The sequence below is a fragment of the Panthera leo genome, chromosome B4 (genome assembly GCF_018350215.1).
Source record: "Panthera leo isolate Ple1 chromosome B4, P.leo_Ple1_pat1.1, whole genome shotgun sequence".
Classification (NCBI taxonomy): domain Eukaryota; kingdom Metazoa; phylum Chordata; class Mammalia; order Carnivora; family Felidae; genus Panthera; species Panthera leo.
This window is the reverse complement of record NC_056685.1, coordinates 99214699-99232326: the sequence shown is the minus strand read 5'-3', so window position 1 is coordinate 99232326 and position 17628 is coordinate 99214699. Positions and strand designations below refer to the sequence as shown.

The window sequence follows — 17628 nt, the reverse complement described above, 5'->3', positions numbered from 1 at the left end:
GAAATGATAGCAAAATACATTTTCAAATGAAAATTTATTCATCTTTTTTTGGAAGGAGATAGAAAAATTTAAGACAACTTGTCCAAAATTCTCCACTGGAATTTTGATCGATTTTATGTTGCATTTACAGAATAATTTGGGGGAAAAAATGAAAAACGACCCAGATTCAAAACTAAAATAAGTTATTTATATATATCTTGTGCAGTTTTTACATGCTAATTATTATTGGTGCCATTAGACACTTTACATACTGATTAATTGGTGACAATAAATGTTCATTGAGTACTTAAAGTACAAGTTGTTGCTCTGGGGACTTACATATATTTCTCTATCTCATGCTAATGAAGAGGCTGATTTTGTTAGAATTATTATTTTTTTAAATATTTATTTTTGAGAGAGAGAGAGAGAGAGAGAGAGACAAAGCATGAGCAGGGGAGGGGCAGAAAGAGAGAGACACACAGCATCTGACGCAGGCTCCAGGCTCTGAGCTGGCAGCACAGAGCCTGATGTGGGGCTTGAACTCATGGACCGTGACATCATGACCCGAGCCAACGTTAGACGCTTAACTGACTGAGCCACCCAGACGCCCCTGATTTTATTAGAATTATTATTGCACTTTATGGGGTGTCTGGATGGCTTAGTCGGTTAAGCATCTGACTATTGATTTCAGCTCAGGTCATGATCTCACAGTTTGTGAGTTCTAGCCCTGCATCGGGCTCTGCACTGGAGGTACAGAGCCTGTTTGGGATTCTCTGCCTCTGTCTCTGCCCTTCCTCTGCTTGTTCTCTCTCTCTCTCAAAAATAAATAAACTTAAAAAAATAGAATTATTAATGCATTTTACAGACGGAGAAGCCTAGGGGTCAGAAAGTGTAAATACTTTTGCAAGGTCACAGAATGTTGGGTTGAACCTATGCCTGTCTTTCAAGCTTGTGCACTTTTCCATTATTTAGGGTTGAAATACAGACATAAGCACATTTAAGAAATTATCTCTGTCATCGGTTTTTCAGGTTGATTTCTATAGTGTCTGTATCCAGTATTTTAAAATGTGGAGTATAGTACTTTTGTGGTAATTCGTGTGGATTATTTCAGTTCAGGAAAACATGTTTTAAGATTTGTGACAAGATAGCTTTTGATAAAATATTTCACAGAAATAGTGTCAGATATTATTAGAGGGAGCTTCAGGGGAGTTCTCTCAACCTTTAAATAAAATAAAAACAAAACAAAAGCTCAGTAAGAAGTTTATGATGGTTAACTTTTATTGGGTGTTAACTCTGTCAAATATCATGTTAAGCAACTTACATGTTGTTTAAACTTTCACAACAAAATCGAGATGAAAATTGGGCTATTTGACTCCAAAGCCGCACTTCTTCTAAACCACTGGGCTACAATGATGTAAAAATCTACCAGATGAAAATAATGGGGGATAAAGCAAAAAGGAACTTTATTATTTTTTTAAATGTTTATTTATTTTTGACAGAGAGAGACAGAGCATGAGCAGGGAAGGGGCAGAGAGAGAGAGGGAGACACAGAATCCCAAACAGGCTCCAGGCTCTGAGCTGTCAGCACAGAGCCCGACGCGGGGCTCGAACTCACGGACCGTGAGATCATGACCTGAGCTGAAGTCGGACGCTCAACCGACTGAGCCACCCAGGCACCCCATAACAAGGAACTTTAAATGAAAGATTAAGCATGGTTCAAGATCAGTGACCAGGGCCACCATTTATTGTAATTAAATTAGATGAGTTAACTGCATTACGTGTTTTGGGAGTCTAAGAGGAGTCAATGTGAAAAGTTCAACAGTATCTACAAGTCAGTCACCTTCTACCCCTTTGTCTCATTTTATTTTCTTCATAGCTCTTTTACTTACTTACATCTAAAATTATTTCATTTCTTGTCTGTTACTTGCCCTACCTCACTCGAACATAAGTTCAGTAAAACCAAGAACCTCGTCTTTCTTCTGCAATGCTGTATTTCCAGTCTCAAGTTGTTTCTAACATATTTGTTGAATGAATGTATAAATGATTGACCTTCACTTGACTTAATTGGTAGAGTTTTAGATTTACAAACTATGGTGCAAAAGATCATGTTAAAAGGCATGCATTATTAGCAATATAATAGTGTTTCATTTCTTAGGCTAAGATACACTGGAAGAAGGGAAGGAAAAAGCTGGAGGAAGAGCTGGAGGAGGTGGCTGGAGAAAAGGGGAAAGAATATAAAGTGGGGTGAGAAGTGAAGCATCATAAATTAGGAGCCTTAGACCAGTGACAGAAATTGGTGGGGCTTCCTGGAGCAGGATGGAAAACCAGCTAACTTCTCAATTTGGTCTCAGAAGTTCTACCACCACAAAGATTTAAGGAACGGAGGTGAAAGTTATCTAGTTTATTTTCAATAAGCTAATTACCTTGCATCGTGCATAGCTTCAATTGGAATGCAATGCTCTTGAGGCTTCCATTGAAATTAGAGCCAAGTATATGTACATTATTGGGCCCTGGTCTACCTAGTTTATGTATTGCGGATTCTTCATGAGGAGTCATTACTGATATTGTTATAATACTTGTTAACCTTACATCATTGTTGAATAGGATCTTTATGAAGAAAGAAGATCGAGAAAAAACAAAAAGGATCGCATATGAAGAACCAAAATGAAAGGGTAAACCGAGGCATGTGTAGCACAGAGTGAGAAAGGCAAGTAATTTTAATGAGGCTGGGGATGCCAAGAAGAAAAACTGTACCCTCTAAAATGGAATAGACACAGTTGCTAAACGTAAACATTACAATAGATGACTCCAGGCAGTTTGAAATGTAAAGGAATGAAGCATTTGAGGTTCCCAAACTTTTTCATCTCATGACCCCTTTATAGGCTAAAACCTGGGGACCCCGAATAACTATTCTGTGCATCCTAGATACTGATATTTATCACATCAGAAATTAAGAAACTTTAAAAGTATTCATTATTTCATCTAAAAACAATAAACCAGTTAAATATTAACATGAAAGAACATTTTATATATAAAGTAACTACGTTACAAAACAAAAAAATGGAGGGGCATTGTTTTCGGTTTTTTGCAAACCTCCTTAATGTCTGATTTAACTGCAGGTGACTGGATTTTATTATCTGCTTCCTTTTTCAATGTTTCCATGTCACATGTCATGTAGTTTCTGGAAAACTCCACTGGACACTTACGAGAGAATGAGAACGCAAAAGGAAAATGACGTTTTCGCATTATTATGGAAATACTTTTGACTTCCCCCCCTCGAAAGGGTCTGGGGACCACACTTTTGAGAACCACTGGTTTAAGAGTTAACGTTAGTCAATCCAGCACCAACTGAAAAACAGCCATGATGTTTCACAGGCCTGAGGATTTACATCAAATTTACTTTTTTCAGCAAGATGAAACAACAGTGTCCTCATTATAAAGCATACGGACACGGACACTAAACAAATAATCCATTTTCATCCGTCACAAGAACGAGCTACCTAACGCGCCGCACGTTAGGGAAAAGGATGGAGGGGTAGGGATGAGGAGGCAGCCTCGGAAGCCACTGAGACCCACCGACTTAGGAGAAGCAAAACCGGCAGAAGAGGCCGCCAAGGTGGTCAGGAGGAAAGAACTCTTGTTCTTAGAGGGGGAAAAAAAAAAAAAAAAAAAAAAAAAAGAGCGGGGAGAGAAAATGGTTGCCGGGGACCGGGGAGGTGCGAGAATCAGGCCGGGCCAGGGGCGGGCGGCAGCTGGCCCCGCAACGGGCCGAGGAAAGCGAGGTGCGCCAGGGGCTAGCGTGCGGGTCACGGCCCTTCCCAGCAGCCGAAGGCGTTGCGGGTTCTTTCCCAGCGCAGCGGGGAGAAAAGAGATGGCGCGGCGCGCGGCAGGGGGCGGAGGCGGGCAGCCGGGGACCCCAAGCGAGCCGCGCAGGGTGCGGAGGTCGTCGGGGAAGAAGGACAGCTCTGTTGCTAGGCAACCTGTCCTGGGCCCGCCTCCCGCCCGCGTTGCTAAGAGACGGCGAGGCCTGGGGGGGCGGCGGAGCGGGCCCTACGTGCTGACGCTAATTGTATATGAGCGCGAGCGGCGGGCTCTCGGGTCTTTTTTAGCGCCATCTGCTCGCGGCGCCGCCTCCTGCTCCTCCCGCCGCCGCCCTGAGTCACTGCCTGCGCAGCTCCGGCCGCCTGGCTCCCCGTGCTAACCACCGGTAACGGATGGGGGCCTGAAAGGGAAAGGGGGGGCGCAGAAGTGGTGCGGCGGCCCGCGCGGAGGGGAGGGACGCGGAGCCGACAGCGGGGGCCCGCTGGCCTCTGGGGCCTCCCGGGTCGTCCCGTGAGGCCGGAGCCCGAGCGGTCCGCAGAGTTTGGTGCCCGTAGCCCGCGAGGGCCTCCGGGGCGGCCGGCGCTACGCTCGGGAGCGGCCGGGGAGGCGCGGGGGTCGGTGCGGCCTGGGAAGCCCGAGGGCCGTGCTGGGCTGCGCCGCGGCCCCCTCAGCCCCACCGGCTTCTCCGCGCGGACGCGAGCGAGGCCGCGGTTTCGCTCAGGCGCTCCGAGCGGCGGCCGTGCCGCTGGGGGCCGGGCGACGGCCGGCGTGCCGGCCGGGTTCGAGTGCTGAGCCCACCGCCTCCTCGACTCCCCCGCTTCCTCAAAAATAATCCCCGGAGGGAGGCCGCTGGGGGATGGAAAGAACGGCGGAGGCTGCGAATTCCGATGGGAGGGAGGGGATGTGAAGGGACGAGGCCCGGAGGGGGCGGGGAGGCTGCGAGGCTGCTGGGCTCTCCGCCCACTGGAGGCGGCGACAGTGCTGGGAGGGGAAATCCCGGGCGGCTTCCCTCGACACGTGGCCGCCGCCTGGGCTCGACTGGAGACCCCCGGGTGGCTTGTCCTTGCTTTCCGGAGAGCTGTCGGGAGATGGTGGGATGTGGGAACTAGTAGTGAGTAAATAAGTCCGGCAGCCCTTGGCTTTCAAACTTCTACCTGCTGATCCTTGGTCTTTATCTTTTTATTGGTGTGGTAGGTGATGGATGATGAAGTAGGGCCTCCACTGCTAGGATCTTAAAGAATTAACGCATGTAGAGGGTTCATGGTAGCTGTTATTATCAAAAATTTTGTGTGTGTGTACCTCCAGTACAGTTAGAATTTGGATGGGTGTCTTGACCACGGTTTCATATTAGGGGAGAATTTATCCTAATTAATCTAATCCTGTAAACGGTTCTAAAATGGAAATAAACGATTTGGCCTGCACTCTTCTTAATTCTGTTAGGACTTCTTTTGCATTCTTACAAATTAGTTCCTTTATTGAAGTTCCCAAAATAGGTTACTTATCTAGCTGTGTTGTTTTTAAGGTGTATGGGGGCCGGGTGGAGGAAGTATGGGGTGGAAAGGAGGCATTAATGTAAACTTAAATGGGCCAAGTTAGTAGCTTGCTGTCTTGTCTATGCCTCTATTTCCCATAAATGGAGGCAGTGAAAGGAGGCGGGGAATGCGGTCTGTCTGGGAGGTCTAGGCTTTCAGAGTACATAAAGAATGAATCCGGCTCAAGAAGCCCCTAGTTTAGATCATCACTGCCTGATAAATGATTAGTAACTAGTTCTGTAATGACTGCACTTTAAAAGCTCGTAACACTTTGCCTGGTTTCAGAAGAGCTACAAAACAAAATTTGCTGTTTTTTGAAAATAGTTAGCATCAAAATACCTTTTAAGATTAATATTTAAGGGGCGCCCGGGTGGCTTGGTTGGTTAAGCGTCGGACTTCAGCCCAGGTCATGATCTCACAGTCCATGAGTTCGAGCCCCGCGTCGGGCTCTGTGCTGACAGCTCAGAGCCTGGAGCCTGTTTCAGATTCTGTGTCTCCCTCTCTCTCTGCCCCTCCCCTGTTCATGCTCTGTCTCTGTCTCAAAAATAAATAAACGTTAAAAAAAAAAAAAGATTAATATTTAAGTCCTGTTCTCTTGTCAGGTTACATTAACACTCTTGTACTTATTTTACTTAGGAAGTAGTAACATTGTACCTTTGGGTAAGGGGGAAAACCTTACCTATAGAGTAACTTGTTTCAAACTATTGGGAGGTAAATAAGCTTTCCAGTTACCATCTGGGACTAAGTCTCATGCTTGTTTGAAGTTATTCAAATTCATAAAATAACAATTTTTTAAAATTAAGAGTTCAAATTAATGGTCAAAATCTAAAATGGGCAATTTACTTCTAGTAAGACTGGTCCTTTGGAGGATAGATGGAACTAAACATTTGTTATGAAAGCTTGACTTTATGGATTATCATATCAGGTCAACATTGTGTTAATTTGATAAATGTAATTTTAAATTCGTATCAGTTTGAAAAATATGTAATTTTATCTGTTGCAAAATACTTATATTTGATATTGGGCTTATTGACAATATTAAGCTAATGCTAAATGTGGCACATGACTGTTCTTGTTCTCTAGAGATTAAAAAAACAACTCAAACCCAACACTTGTCCAGAATTAATTTAATCCAAAATGCTATTGCTCATTATTGTGTCCAGGTAACTGATTGGATTCTCAACTCCCCAGATTACATTAAAAACAGCCCTTTGGGGGGCACCTGGGTGGCTCAGTCGGTTAATTGTCTGACTTTGGCTCAGGTCTCATGATCTCGTGGTTCATGAGTTCAAGGCCTGCGTCGGGCTCTATACTGACAGCTCAGAGCCTGGAGCCTGCTTTGGATTCTGTGTCTCCATCTCTCTGCGCCTCCCCTGCTCGCACGCTGTCTCCCCCCCCTCCCCAAAATAAACATTAAAAAAATGTAAAAAACAGATCTTTTGTAGGAAAAGGGGCTAAAAGAGGCAAAATCTATTTGACTTTAAGGTATGAAGAAGTCAAAATGAACTACGACTTTGTTCATTTTTTGGTTATAAATTTGAAATGTTAATGAAAATAAGATTAGGAAGAATCCTGATCAGTTGTGAAAACTGATCAGTCTATTCAGATTCTCAAGTCTGATCAAAGCTGTAATTGTTTTTATTTGATTCCTAGAGTAAATATTTTAGCATCTATGTGGGCATAATATCTTAACACATGAGAAAAAGAATCCTAGATATACAATGTTTGTGATGAAGGCTACAAAGAAAAAGTGGGGGGCGGTATTTATAACATTCTTTTTATGGAAGACCTGTTTAATAGTAATATTAAGTGCCATTTCATACTAATTTCATCTGAATAAAAAGTTCTCCTTGTTGGGCAGAGTAGGGGTTAGAAGGTGAACGTTGTTGCTTTTGCCCGTCCTTGTAAGTTATTTAGTACATTGATATGAGACCACTAGATCACATTATTGCACTTGCCGTAGAAAGTGGTCCCTGTACTTTTGGTTACCAACACTGCACTTTTACTGCTACACATTTTGATACATTTTTACTTGTTCAGAAATTTTGTACATTTTGACTTTTATTGGGGAAGGGGGCTGTAATTTTGAAGAGCTTATTAATTACATTTAATTACCTATTACATTTAATTAATTACGTTTAATTTTCTAAGGTAAAGAGGGTACAGAAAAACACAACAGGGATAAATAATGTAACAGCACAAATTACTGTGTATTATTAACTAATTTAATGATCCTAGAGGTAGGTAGTATCAACATTTTAATGTGGAAACTGAAGTACAGAGCAGTCAAAGATCTTATCCAAGGTTACATAACCGAGCAGTGATGACTTATGAGGCTTTTGTATTGGTTTTTAAAGTGGGTTCCCTTGATTTAAACTGTTAGCTATATATCAGCTTGGAATTCATAAAGCACACTTGCTTGAGTTCCACTCTGCTCCAGTAGAAAAGCTACAGTATTTATGGTCATGGAATCATCCAACATGAAATTTGTTTTCATATAGTAAAGTGATGGCTCCTAAGCTTTTTGTCTGCCGTGTGTGTGTGTGTGTGTGTGTGTGTGTGTGTGTGTATTTCCCCCCACCATGTAAATAAATTGGTTTTATTAATAATGCTGGGTGAATTTTTAGCAAGTTTTTAGTCCAGCCCAGGTATGTTTCTCTGCTGTTGGATCAGATGATACTCTAGATAATGAGCTCCCTTGGACAGAAGGTATGCAGTGTTCTCAAATAGAAGTCCTTTTTGCTTGGGTCTCAAAGACAAGTCCGTTCTAAGTCGGCTGTTGACCTCCCAGAATTGAAAAACTGAGCCTAAAGAATATGGTACTCAAACTATAAGATTGTGTTGGAGTCAAATAAAGTTATTGAGCCTCGGGACCACTAAAAATAGTATTAATAGGACAACAGTGTCTTAAATATAGATTTGTTTAAAGTGTATTTATTTGGAGGGAGATGTGAGGTCTCAGGTAAAGGGAAATCTTCTCTTTGGGATATTACCAGTTCCCTTCAACTCTTGCTTTCAGACATTTGTAATCTTTAGTGATTGGCTGTTTCCACATGAAATAGTCATTTTCTGTAAAGGAATAACAACTAGTATATTACTGTATAATCTATGTAACGTAGGCTTTGATAGAGCAGGCACTTTGGTTTTTGGAATAGTGGACTGGGCACGGGTTTCGGGAGTCACATTTGTTGCTGAGCAAGTTGCTTAGTACTCTACCTGCAGGTAAAGGGAAGCCTGTAATCCCTTACAGAGTAGGCTTCATAAAGGTTAGCTCTCTTACTGAAAGTAAAGAGGACTTAATTCAGAATTCAGATTTCTGGAATGGTGAGAAGTTATTTGATAACACGTCTCTGGATGTCTAGCTACTACAAGACCACAAAATAATCAGTTAGTGGTCTAATTCACTCACTTGTTTTCCCTCTTTGTTCAGTGGAATATTTGTGTACAAGTTCTCAGGTTAAGATTTGCCTTCAGTCACGATATCATGAGCTATGTCTTTCAATTGAGATCTTCCAAATTCTACATATATTGGGTAGTGAATTCATTCAATCTTTTGTTAGAGTGACCTTTTCATTTCTAGTAATGCTATTCCTTGAAGTTTATTTTTCTTGATGTTAATGCAGTGATACCAGCTTCCTTTTGGTTAGGATTATATTTCACTTGGCAACTCTATATCCTATGTTATAGATGTGTTTCTTATAAATGGGATGTAGTTGGATTTTCTTAAATCCTCCCTGACAATTTTTAATGGGAGTTTTAGTTGATTTACATTGAACATTATTATGATGTTTAGGTTTAAATATTTTTTATGTGCTTTCTGTTTGTCCAGACTATCTTTTTTTTCTTTTAGGTTGGTATAAAAATACACTTATAAATTTAAATTATTTTTCTTCTACTTTGGAAATTGCATGTTTGGTTTCTAATTTTTTGTAAGTCATCCCGGAAATTATAGCATGCCTGCTGAGGGATGTAAGAATACTTTAATCCATTACCCCCACCCTCTCCCCACCCCAACTTAGTGTTGTGATAGTTTTCATTTTTAACACACTAGGCAGTGGTGGTATTTGAAAATGTTTATTTAGATAAATGCAATCATCCTTTTTACTCCTTATTTCTTGCAAATTACATCTGTTTGGGATCACTTGCCTTCTGCCTGAAGAATATACTTAACAGAGTGTTATTAGTGAAAGTGCTAGAGGTGTTTTTTCCAGAAAGTATCTGTTTCACTTTCATTCTTAGAGGATGTTTTAGTTGGGTATAATATTCTAAGATCCTTGGCTGTTTTCAGCAAATTGAGGATTCTGTTGTCTTTTGGTGTCTATTGAAGAGAAGACAGCTGTCTTTTTGTGGGTTTAAAATTAATCTGAATGTTTTCTCTTTGTGCTTTTGAGGTGACTAAAAGACTCCTTTGTCTTTAATGTCTTGCTTTTTCACATATCTAAGTGTGGGTTTCTTTTTTATGTATCCTGATTGGGATTTGTAGGGCTGTCTTTGATCAGTTCTGGAAAATTCTTGCCTATTAATTTTTTCAAATATTTTCTGCATTCTCTTCTCTACTCCTAGAGCTTGTATTAAATATTTGTTAGACTTTATTGTATTCTCAAATATCATTTAACATCAGTATTTTGTATCCTTTAGTGTCTGCCATATTTTGGAAGATTGCTTCTAAGCTTGCTTCCCTCAATTATCTTTCTAGCTTGGTTTTGTCTACTGATAAACCTGTTCCCCCCCTCCCCCCCATTTTTTTCCCCAAGATTTTATTTAAATTCAAGTTAACATATAGTGTAGTGTAGTAGTATTCAGGGGTAGAATTTAGTGATTCATCAGTTATATGTAACACACAATGCTCCTCACAAGTACCCTCCTTAATGTCCATCACCCATTTAGTTCACTCTCCCTCCAGCAATCCTCAGTTTGTTCCCTATAGTTAAGAGTCTCTTATGGTTTGCCTCCCTCTCTGTTTTTATCTTGTTTTATTTTTTCCTTCCCTTCCCCTATGTTTATACTTCTTATTTCTTAAATTCCACATATGAATGAAATCATAATAGTATTTTTCTCTGACTGATTTATTTTCCTTAGCATAGTACACTCTAGCTCCATCCATATTGCAAATTGCAAGGTTTCATTCTTTTTGATGGCTGAGTAATATTCCTGTGTGTGTGTGTGTGTGTGTGTGTGTGTGTACACACACACCTTCTTTATCCATTTATCAGTCGATGGACATATGGGCTCTTCCCATAATTTGGCTGTTGATAGTGCTGCTGTAAACACTGGGGTGCATGTACCCCTTCAAATCAGTATTTATCCTTTGGATAAATACCTAGTAGTGCAGTTGCTAGGTGGTAGGGTAGTTCTATTTCTTAACTTTTTGAGGATCCTCCATACTGGTTTCCAAAGTGGCTGTGCCAGTTTGCATTCCCACTAACAGTGCAAGAGGGTTTCCCTTTCTCCTCATCATTACCAGCAATTATTTCCTGAGTTGTTAATTTTAGCCATACCGACAGGTGTGAGGTGGTATCTCATTGTGGTTTTGATTTGTATTTCTCCGATGATAAGTGATGATAAACCTGTTCGTTTAGTTTGATTTCCATTATTTCTATTTCTAGAAGTTCTGTTTAGTTCTTTGCCAAATTTGCCATATCATGTTTAATAGATGGCCGTTCTTTGCAGATACTGAGCCTAGTTATTTGTCTATGATAGTTATAAGTTTGTTTACCGTCCTTTTGACAACATTTAGGTCTTTATAAGGACAGATTTCTGTTGTATTCTTTTCTCTTGCCCTTACTGCTCTTGAAAACTTGTATGAATTATTTGAGGTCTAGGATGAAGGTGCCTTTCACTTAACATTTGGATATGTGGGTGCTTAGGAACACTATCAGGCAGAGACCGCTTTAAGCTCAGGGCTTGAGGTTTTGGGACCACACTGATAAAGTGAATCTGGGCTTTTGTCCAAGAGAACTGGTTTATTATCCCTGATAATACAGCGCTTTTTGGCACCTGCTTGTTATGGAGGGTTACTATAAAGATTTCTTCCCATCTTGAATAGGTCTAGGGCTTTTGATTTCACCTGTCAGTAGTTAAAACTGAAATTCAGATTTGAGATTGACATTTGTTCTCAGTGTCTTTTTCTGATTATCATTTTGCTTTTAGTTTGGGGTTAGTAATTCCTTGCTGTTTTATTGGAATTTTCCTTGGTTTTAAGATTTCAATAGATACTTATTCTGTACTTTCAATTATTTTTTATTGGTAGAGTTGGTCTGCAAAATATAGCTTGTCACTACTAGAGATGGAAATTCTTCAGATCTTTTAGAGAGCAATTTTATGTCTGATAAATAAAATTCTCATTGATTATTTAATATTGAGTGCAGTGAAAAAACTAATGTAGGTATTGACTGAAACCTGTGTTCTTTTTTTTTTTTTATTAAATTTTTTTTTTTTAATGTTTATTTATTTTTGAGACAGAGAGAGACAGAGCATGAACGGGGGAGGGTCAGAGAGAGGGAGACACAGAATCTGAAACAGGCTTCAGGCTCTGAGCTGTCAGCACAGAGCCCGACACGGGGCTCGAACTCACGGACCGCGAGATCATGACCTGAGCTGAAGTTGGTCACTTAGCCCACTGAGCCACCCAGGCGCCCCGAAACCTGTGTTCTTCAATGTGATCTGATTATCTGAGAACCACCTGCCTCAGAAGCTGGGTTTCTTGTTTATAATGCAGATTTTTGGGTCCACGGTCTCAGACCTGTTGGTTCAGAATCTGGGCATGGGAATCAATCTTTTTTCTTTTAAATGAACTTATTTGTAATTTTAGATTTACAAAAAAGTTGTAGAGATACTCCCGAGAGTTCCTATATGCCCCTTACCCAGTTTTCCTTAATGTTAACATCTTACGTTACCACGGTGCATTCACTGGTCAGTCTGTACATTTTAACAATCATCTCCGCAGTTAATTTTGCAGAATACTGACCCTGTGCTAAGATAATTAAAACTGGACAGAATTCAAAAGTAGCTTGTGTTTATTGAGTGTTTAGTGGATACCAAACACAAGTCATTTATGAATTTGCATCTTTATAAGAGCAGTTCAGTGAAGGAACAATTTTTTTTTTCCTATTTTTTTGTAGATGGTGAATAAGACCAGAAGTTGTTTGCCTGAGCTAGATTTTCACGAAGCTGGTGTCAACCCAAATGGTCTGAGTACAAAATTAGGCCTGCTTTAAAAAACAAGAATGTGTACAACCAAGAAATCTAATTTAGCTAGAGTGGGCAGATTGGAGAAGGCCTCTCCGAAGAAGTAAATGCCATCCTGTTCTGTCTTGAATCATCTTTAATAAAGAATCAAAAGAATTTCATTTTAAGAGTTACAATTCTAAATCTAACTCCACAAAGCAGTGTAGCCATTCTTCTGAGTACATGTTAAAATGTTACACAAATTTGAATTTAGAAGTTTTGAGGAGTTTCATATTCTTGATAATTGCTGGATTTATTAGGCTATATATTCAACCCAGCAAGTTCGAAAATTTTAGCAAAATGTATTTGTATATGGGAAAAGCAAGTAATGGAGAATGAAACATAAGTTCTCATTTTCTCCTGGTCTTAATAGGTAACTACTCTTAGGTTTCTGGTAGATCTTTACAGAAATGTTTTATTCATAAACTATGTGCAAGAGTATGCATATTCAGATAAATACATGTGCGGGCGCACACACACACACACACATATATTCCCGTCCAGGTTGGATTTTGCCATAGACCCTATGCTCTTTCCATATCAGCTCATATCTGCTTCAGTTTGGCTGCAGAGCATTTCATTGTATGCACATTCCATGCTAATACTAAGTTTATTTTTGATGAGGTAAGTGATTGCAACTGCTGTGCCTGTAAGCTGTATGTGCTTGCTGTCTTGAAGGATGCAGTGATTGGCAAAAGCACATATAATCCCTTAAATACGAATCTTGTGCTCTGGTTAGTTGGGAGAGAGAGACGTTAGTCAAATAATAACACTAATCTGTAATTACAAACTTGAGACATTTTATTTAAAAAAAATTATTTTTTAAGGTTTATTATTGAGAAACTGAGGGAGACAGAGCATGAGCATGGGAGGGGCAGAGAGAAGGGAGACATAGAATCTGAAGCAAGCTCCAGGCTCTGAGCTGTCAGCACAGACACGGGGCTCGAACTCACAAACCATGAGATCATAACCTGAGCCAAAGTTGGATGCCACCCAGGCGCTCCAAGGCATTTTATGATGGAAAGAAATAGAGCTTTATAGGAGTCTGTACAACCAAGAAATTATTTAACCAGAATGTACAGGTTGGAGAAGTCTCTCTGAAGCATAAAACTTTGAGCTAAGAGCCAAAAGATGTGTTAACCGAAGTTGTGAAAGAACCTTCTAGGCCAGCATGAAAAGCACAGGCCCTTAGGTTCATAAGGTTTTTTTCATGTTAGGGTCTCAAATTAAGGCTGGAGATGGATATTTTAAGGTTTTTTATATTCCTATGGCCACATTACTCTCCAGAAAGAAAATAGTTCATGGTAACACTAGCCACATTTAAGAATGCATATTCACGGGGCTCCTGAGTGGCTCAGTTGGTTAAGCCTCCAGTTCAGGTCATGAACTTGTGGTTCATGAGTTTGAGCCTGGTGTCTCTCTCGCTCGCTTGCTCGTTTGCTCTCTCAAAAATAAACATAAAAAAAATGCATATATTCGCCACCATTTTCCCTGCATTAAAAGAAAATCCTTGCTGATTTGATAGACAAACTAGAATCCCACTTGTATTTCTTTGACTGATATTCTATATTTTTCTTTTTGAATTAGTATTTCTTCCTTATTGTTTGCTAAGTATTTTGTTAATGTTGGCTAATTACCCAGCATCACTAGAGAAATATATTAATGCTAGTAGAAATTATTTAAAACAAAAAATAGAGTAGGATACATTATTAGGAAGAAATATTTTCTTCATAATTTGTCTAAAGTCTGAATATTAGATCAGTAATAATACTCCAAATATTAACACTTGACTGCTAAAATCAATAACTCTTCTTAACTCTGTAAGTAATAAGCATATAAAACATGCTGATACGAGGAATCACGTCTTGTAGCATTTTGAGAGTTAAAGTCTGTGGTTTGATTTTTAAAAGATTAAAAACTTGATTTTAATGTGGGATCCTAAGCTTGGTTTAGATTATTTTTTTTTGTAATTTGTGCATTACCTCTGGCATTCAGCCATTTTTCTGCCTGAATATAACACATTTTACCTTAAGTTTTATTTTTCTAAAACCCATGTTCTCTAAGTTAATACAGTACTTATCTATAGTAAGAAACAATTTAGGATATTAACAGTGTTAATTAGTTCTAACAGTGATTAGTTCTAACAGTGTTGACATCAGGTAACCAAGAGTTTGTTGACAATATGCCAGCATATCCAGGATAGCCTTGGGGGTATGGTGGTTATCAGTGATAAGACATGAGGTGCATTTGAAGGGATGGGGAAGGTTTACTTGATATAGGTTGGGACTCAGGGCTTTATAACTGCCATTAAGTTGTTTAAAGGGCTGACATTTGATACAAGAATTATTAAACTTTTAAAAGAGATCTCCAGGAGGGCATAATGAGTACAATAGGTGGCAGATTTTGGCATATGTATATGTGTGTGTGTGTGTATATATATATATATATATATATATATATATATATATATTTTGTTGTTGGTATTATTGTTAACATTGACCTTTCTTTCCTTAGATACTTGGAGTTCTTACAACATGGCAGACATTGACAAGTAAGTGCCAGATAATTGGTTTTTTGTTGTTTTTTTTCTCCTTTTCCAGAGATAGGCTTCACTTTGTACTGTGGTATGGTTAACAGCAGTATTAATAACATTATGCAAATGTATGGTAATATCTGCTATTATAAAAGTTGGGTATGGCATATCTAAGACAAAATAAGAGTATATATAATCATTGTCATAAACACGGTAAACCATTTGCTAGTGTTTATTCTTAGGAAAGTGCTGAGCACAATAATCATAAATACTTACGAAATTCATTTTTACCATGGATGTATTTCCCAGAGATTTTACTTTACAGTGTAATGTATCATACATACAAGATAAAAAGTTTATAAAATGTATGCATAGAGTTTAAGAATAATAGGATATTTACATTCAAGTTTTTAAAAGTACAGCATTACTATTAGAGGAAACCCAGTATCCATCTTCTCAATTGCATCCTCCCACCTTTCCAGACACGTAAATACTGTCTTGGCTTTTGTCTAATTCATTTCTTTGTTTTTCTTTAGATTTTCAACACCTATGCAATCTTAACCAGTTTAATTTTTAACACCTACACATTCTTAATCAGTGTTTAATTTTGAAAATCTGAAAAGCAGTCACAAACTTAGCTGCATAAAGAGAAAAGCAATATTACTACTATTAGTTGAAGTTTCCAAGGTAGGAAAACAAAAAGCAAAAAGATTATCTGGGTCATACTCTGGCTTCAAGTTTCCTCAAGACTTCATTGGGCAAGGCCATGCACTCTAGAAACAGGTTTAATGAAGTTGGCTTCTGGCAGGGTTCTAGTGTGGATGGGTATCTTGAAGAAATATGGTAAGGGAGAATGGGTGAACTGCACCGTTTGTTGCTTATGATTTCCCATAACTTAGCAATGGATTAAAACTGTACACTTCTGGATGGAGGACATATGCTATGACGATATATCCACAAGGTGCAGGCAGCAGATCATGGAGGTAGGAAGGCAGAAAATTTAGCACAAGGGCATCAAATTCAAGTACATTTAAGAATCTGGCCAGTCCTTCCACACATAAAAAGAATGGCAGCAGGTATTTTAGTGATAATGGCTTTCAAAGTGATTGCCCTCCTGTATTGCCCTGCTCCAATTTGAATTGCTTAACCTTGGTTATACAGTTGTCATTGTGGATCTATTTTATTATCTTCCTGGGGTTTTGTTCCTTTCCTTTGGTTCCTTCTCTCAGGTTTGCTGTTTGCTGTATCCCATGTTGTTTTCTTTTGGTTCTTTAGTACTTTCTTGGACAAGTACAAAGGAAGTAAATTATTTTGAGATCTGACATGACTGAAAATAACTATTTTATCCTTACGTTTGATAGTTTGAGTATAGAATTCTGATTCGAGAATCCTGTTTCTTCAGAAATTTGAAGGCATTGCTCCATTGTTACTTTGCTTCCAGTATTGCTGTGTTGAAGTTCAAAGTCAATTCTTGATCATTGTAATGTGACACTTTTTGTCTTAAATATATACATATATATTTATTTCTGGAAGCTACGCTGGCTTCAGAGTTCTGAAATTTTCACATTGTTATATCTATTTTTTTAATTTCTCGTGTTAGGCATTCACTGGTGGACCCTTTCAGTCTGGCAACTTGATGGCTTTCAGTTCTGGGGAATATTCTCGACTTACTTTGTTGATTGTCTTGTTTCTGTTTTCTCTTTCTGGAGCTTCTATTATGTTGTATTGTTGAACTGCTTCTTCTAATTATCTTTTGTCTTATTTTCCATCTTTATCTCTTTGCTCTTCTTTCTGGGCAAAGCTGAAGAAACTTTATCTTTCAACTCTTGAATTGAGTTTCTAAATTTCTGTTATTTTAGTTTTCAGGAGTGTCTTTGCTCTCTGTTCCTGTTTTTATAGTATCTTGTTCCTATTTCATTGATTGTAATATCTTTTTTCTGGATTGTCATATCTTTTCTCTGGATGTTTTTCCTCTTTATAGTATGTTTACTCTTAAATTTTTCTTTCCCCTATTTGTTTTTGTCTCCATGTTAGAGCCTTTCTCAAATAGGAGGTAATACTTGATTGTCTGCTAAGATTGGGGTGGGGAGAACATGCAATTGAGGGAGGTTTAAAAAAAAGTTGTTTGGAAAATTTGACTTGGAGTGGGGGAGGCTTTTAATTTAGATTGTAATGTAAGGTCATCAGGGTAGGCGTTTGTTGTAAGAATCCGCATTATCAGAATGATGGGGTTTTTTTTGTTTTTTGTTTTTTTGTTTTTTTTTTTTTTTTTCTGGGCTGGTCAGATAGCCCAGTGAAGAGTGTCTGGGTAAAGATCTGGCTTTCAGTGTTGTGGAACCCAAATTAGGGAAAGGTTGCTAGGGAAGGGTTGCTACATTCAGCATTCTAGAGTGATACAGTCCTATATCTGAGATACTCTTAGCTGTACCTGTGGTTTTGGAGGCTGAGCTCTCAGTTTAACCCTTTCCAGAGAAGAAACTGCCATGCTTCTGCTAGATAGAAGGGGAGGATCTGGGGATTTAACTACTTACCTGT

The 17628-nt window shown here is 39.2% G+C and overlaps 1 protein-coding gene across 7 annotated transcripts in view; it reads left to right on the top strand.

The window, feature by feature from the left end:
• The first annotated feature begins 3576 nt into the window (after positions 1 to 3576).
• NAP1L1 (nucleosome assembly protein 1 like 1) overlaps positions 3577 to 17628 on the top strand; it is a 33605-nt gene continuing 19553 nt past the window's right edge. For 2 of the 7 annotated variants that reach the window (XM_042947212.1, XM_042947209.1), the window contains exons 1-2: positions 4060 to 4186; positions 15075 to 15111. In XM_042947212.1, the coding sequence (XP_042803146.1) occupies positions 15095 to 15111 (17 nt within the window). In that variant the 5' untranslated portion in view covers positions 4060 to 4186; positions 15075 to 15094. Of the gene's footprint in view, positions 3596 to 4059; positions 4187 to 12454; positions 12522 to 15074; positions 15112 to 17628 lie in introns of those variants that run through there. The other 5 variants (XM_042947205.1, XM_042947207.1, XM_042947208.1 and 2 more) reach the window with 4 other exon arrangements.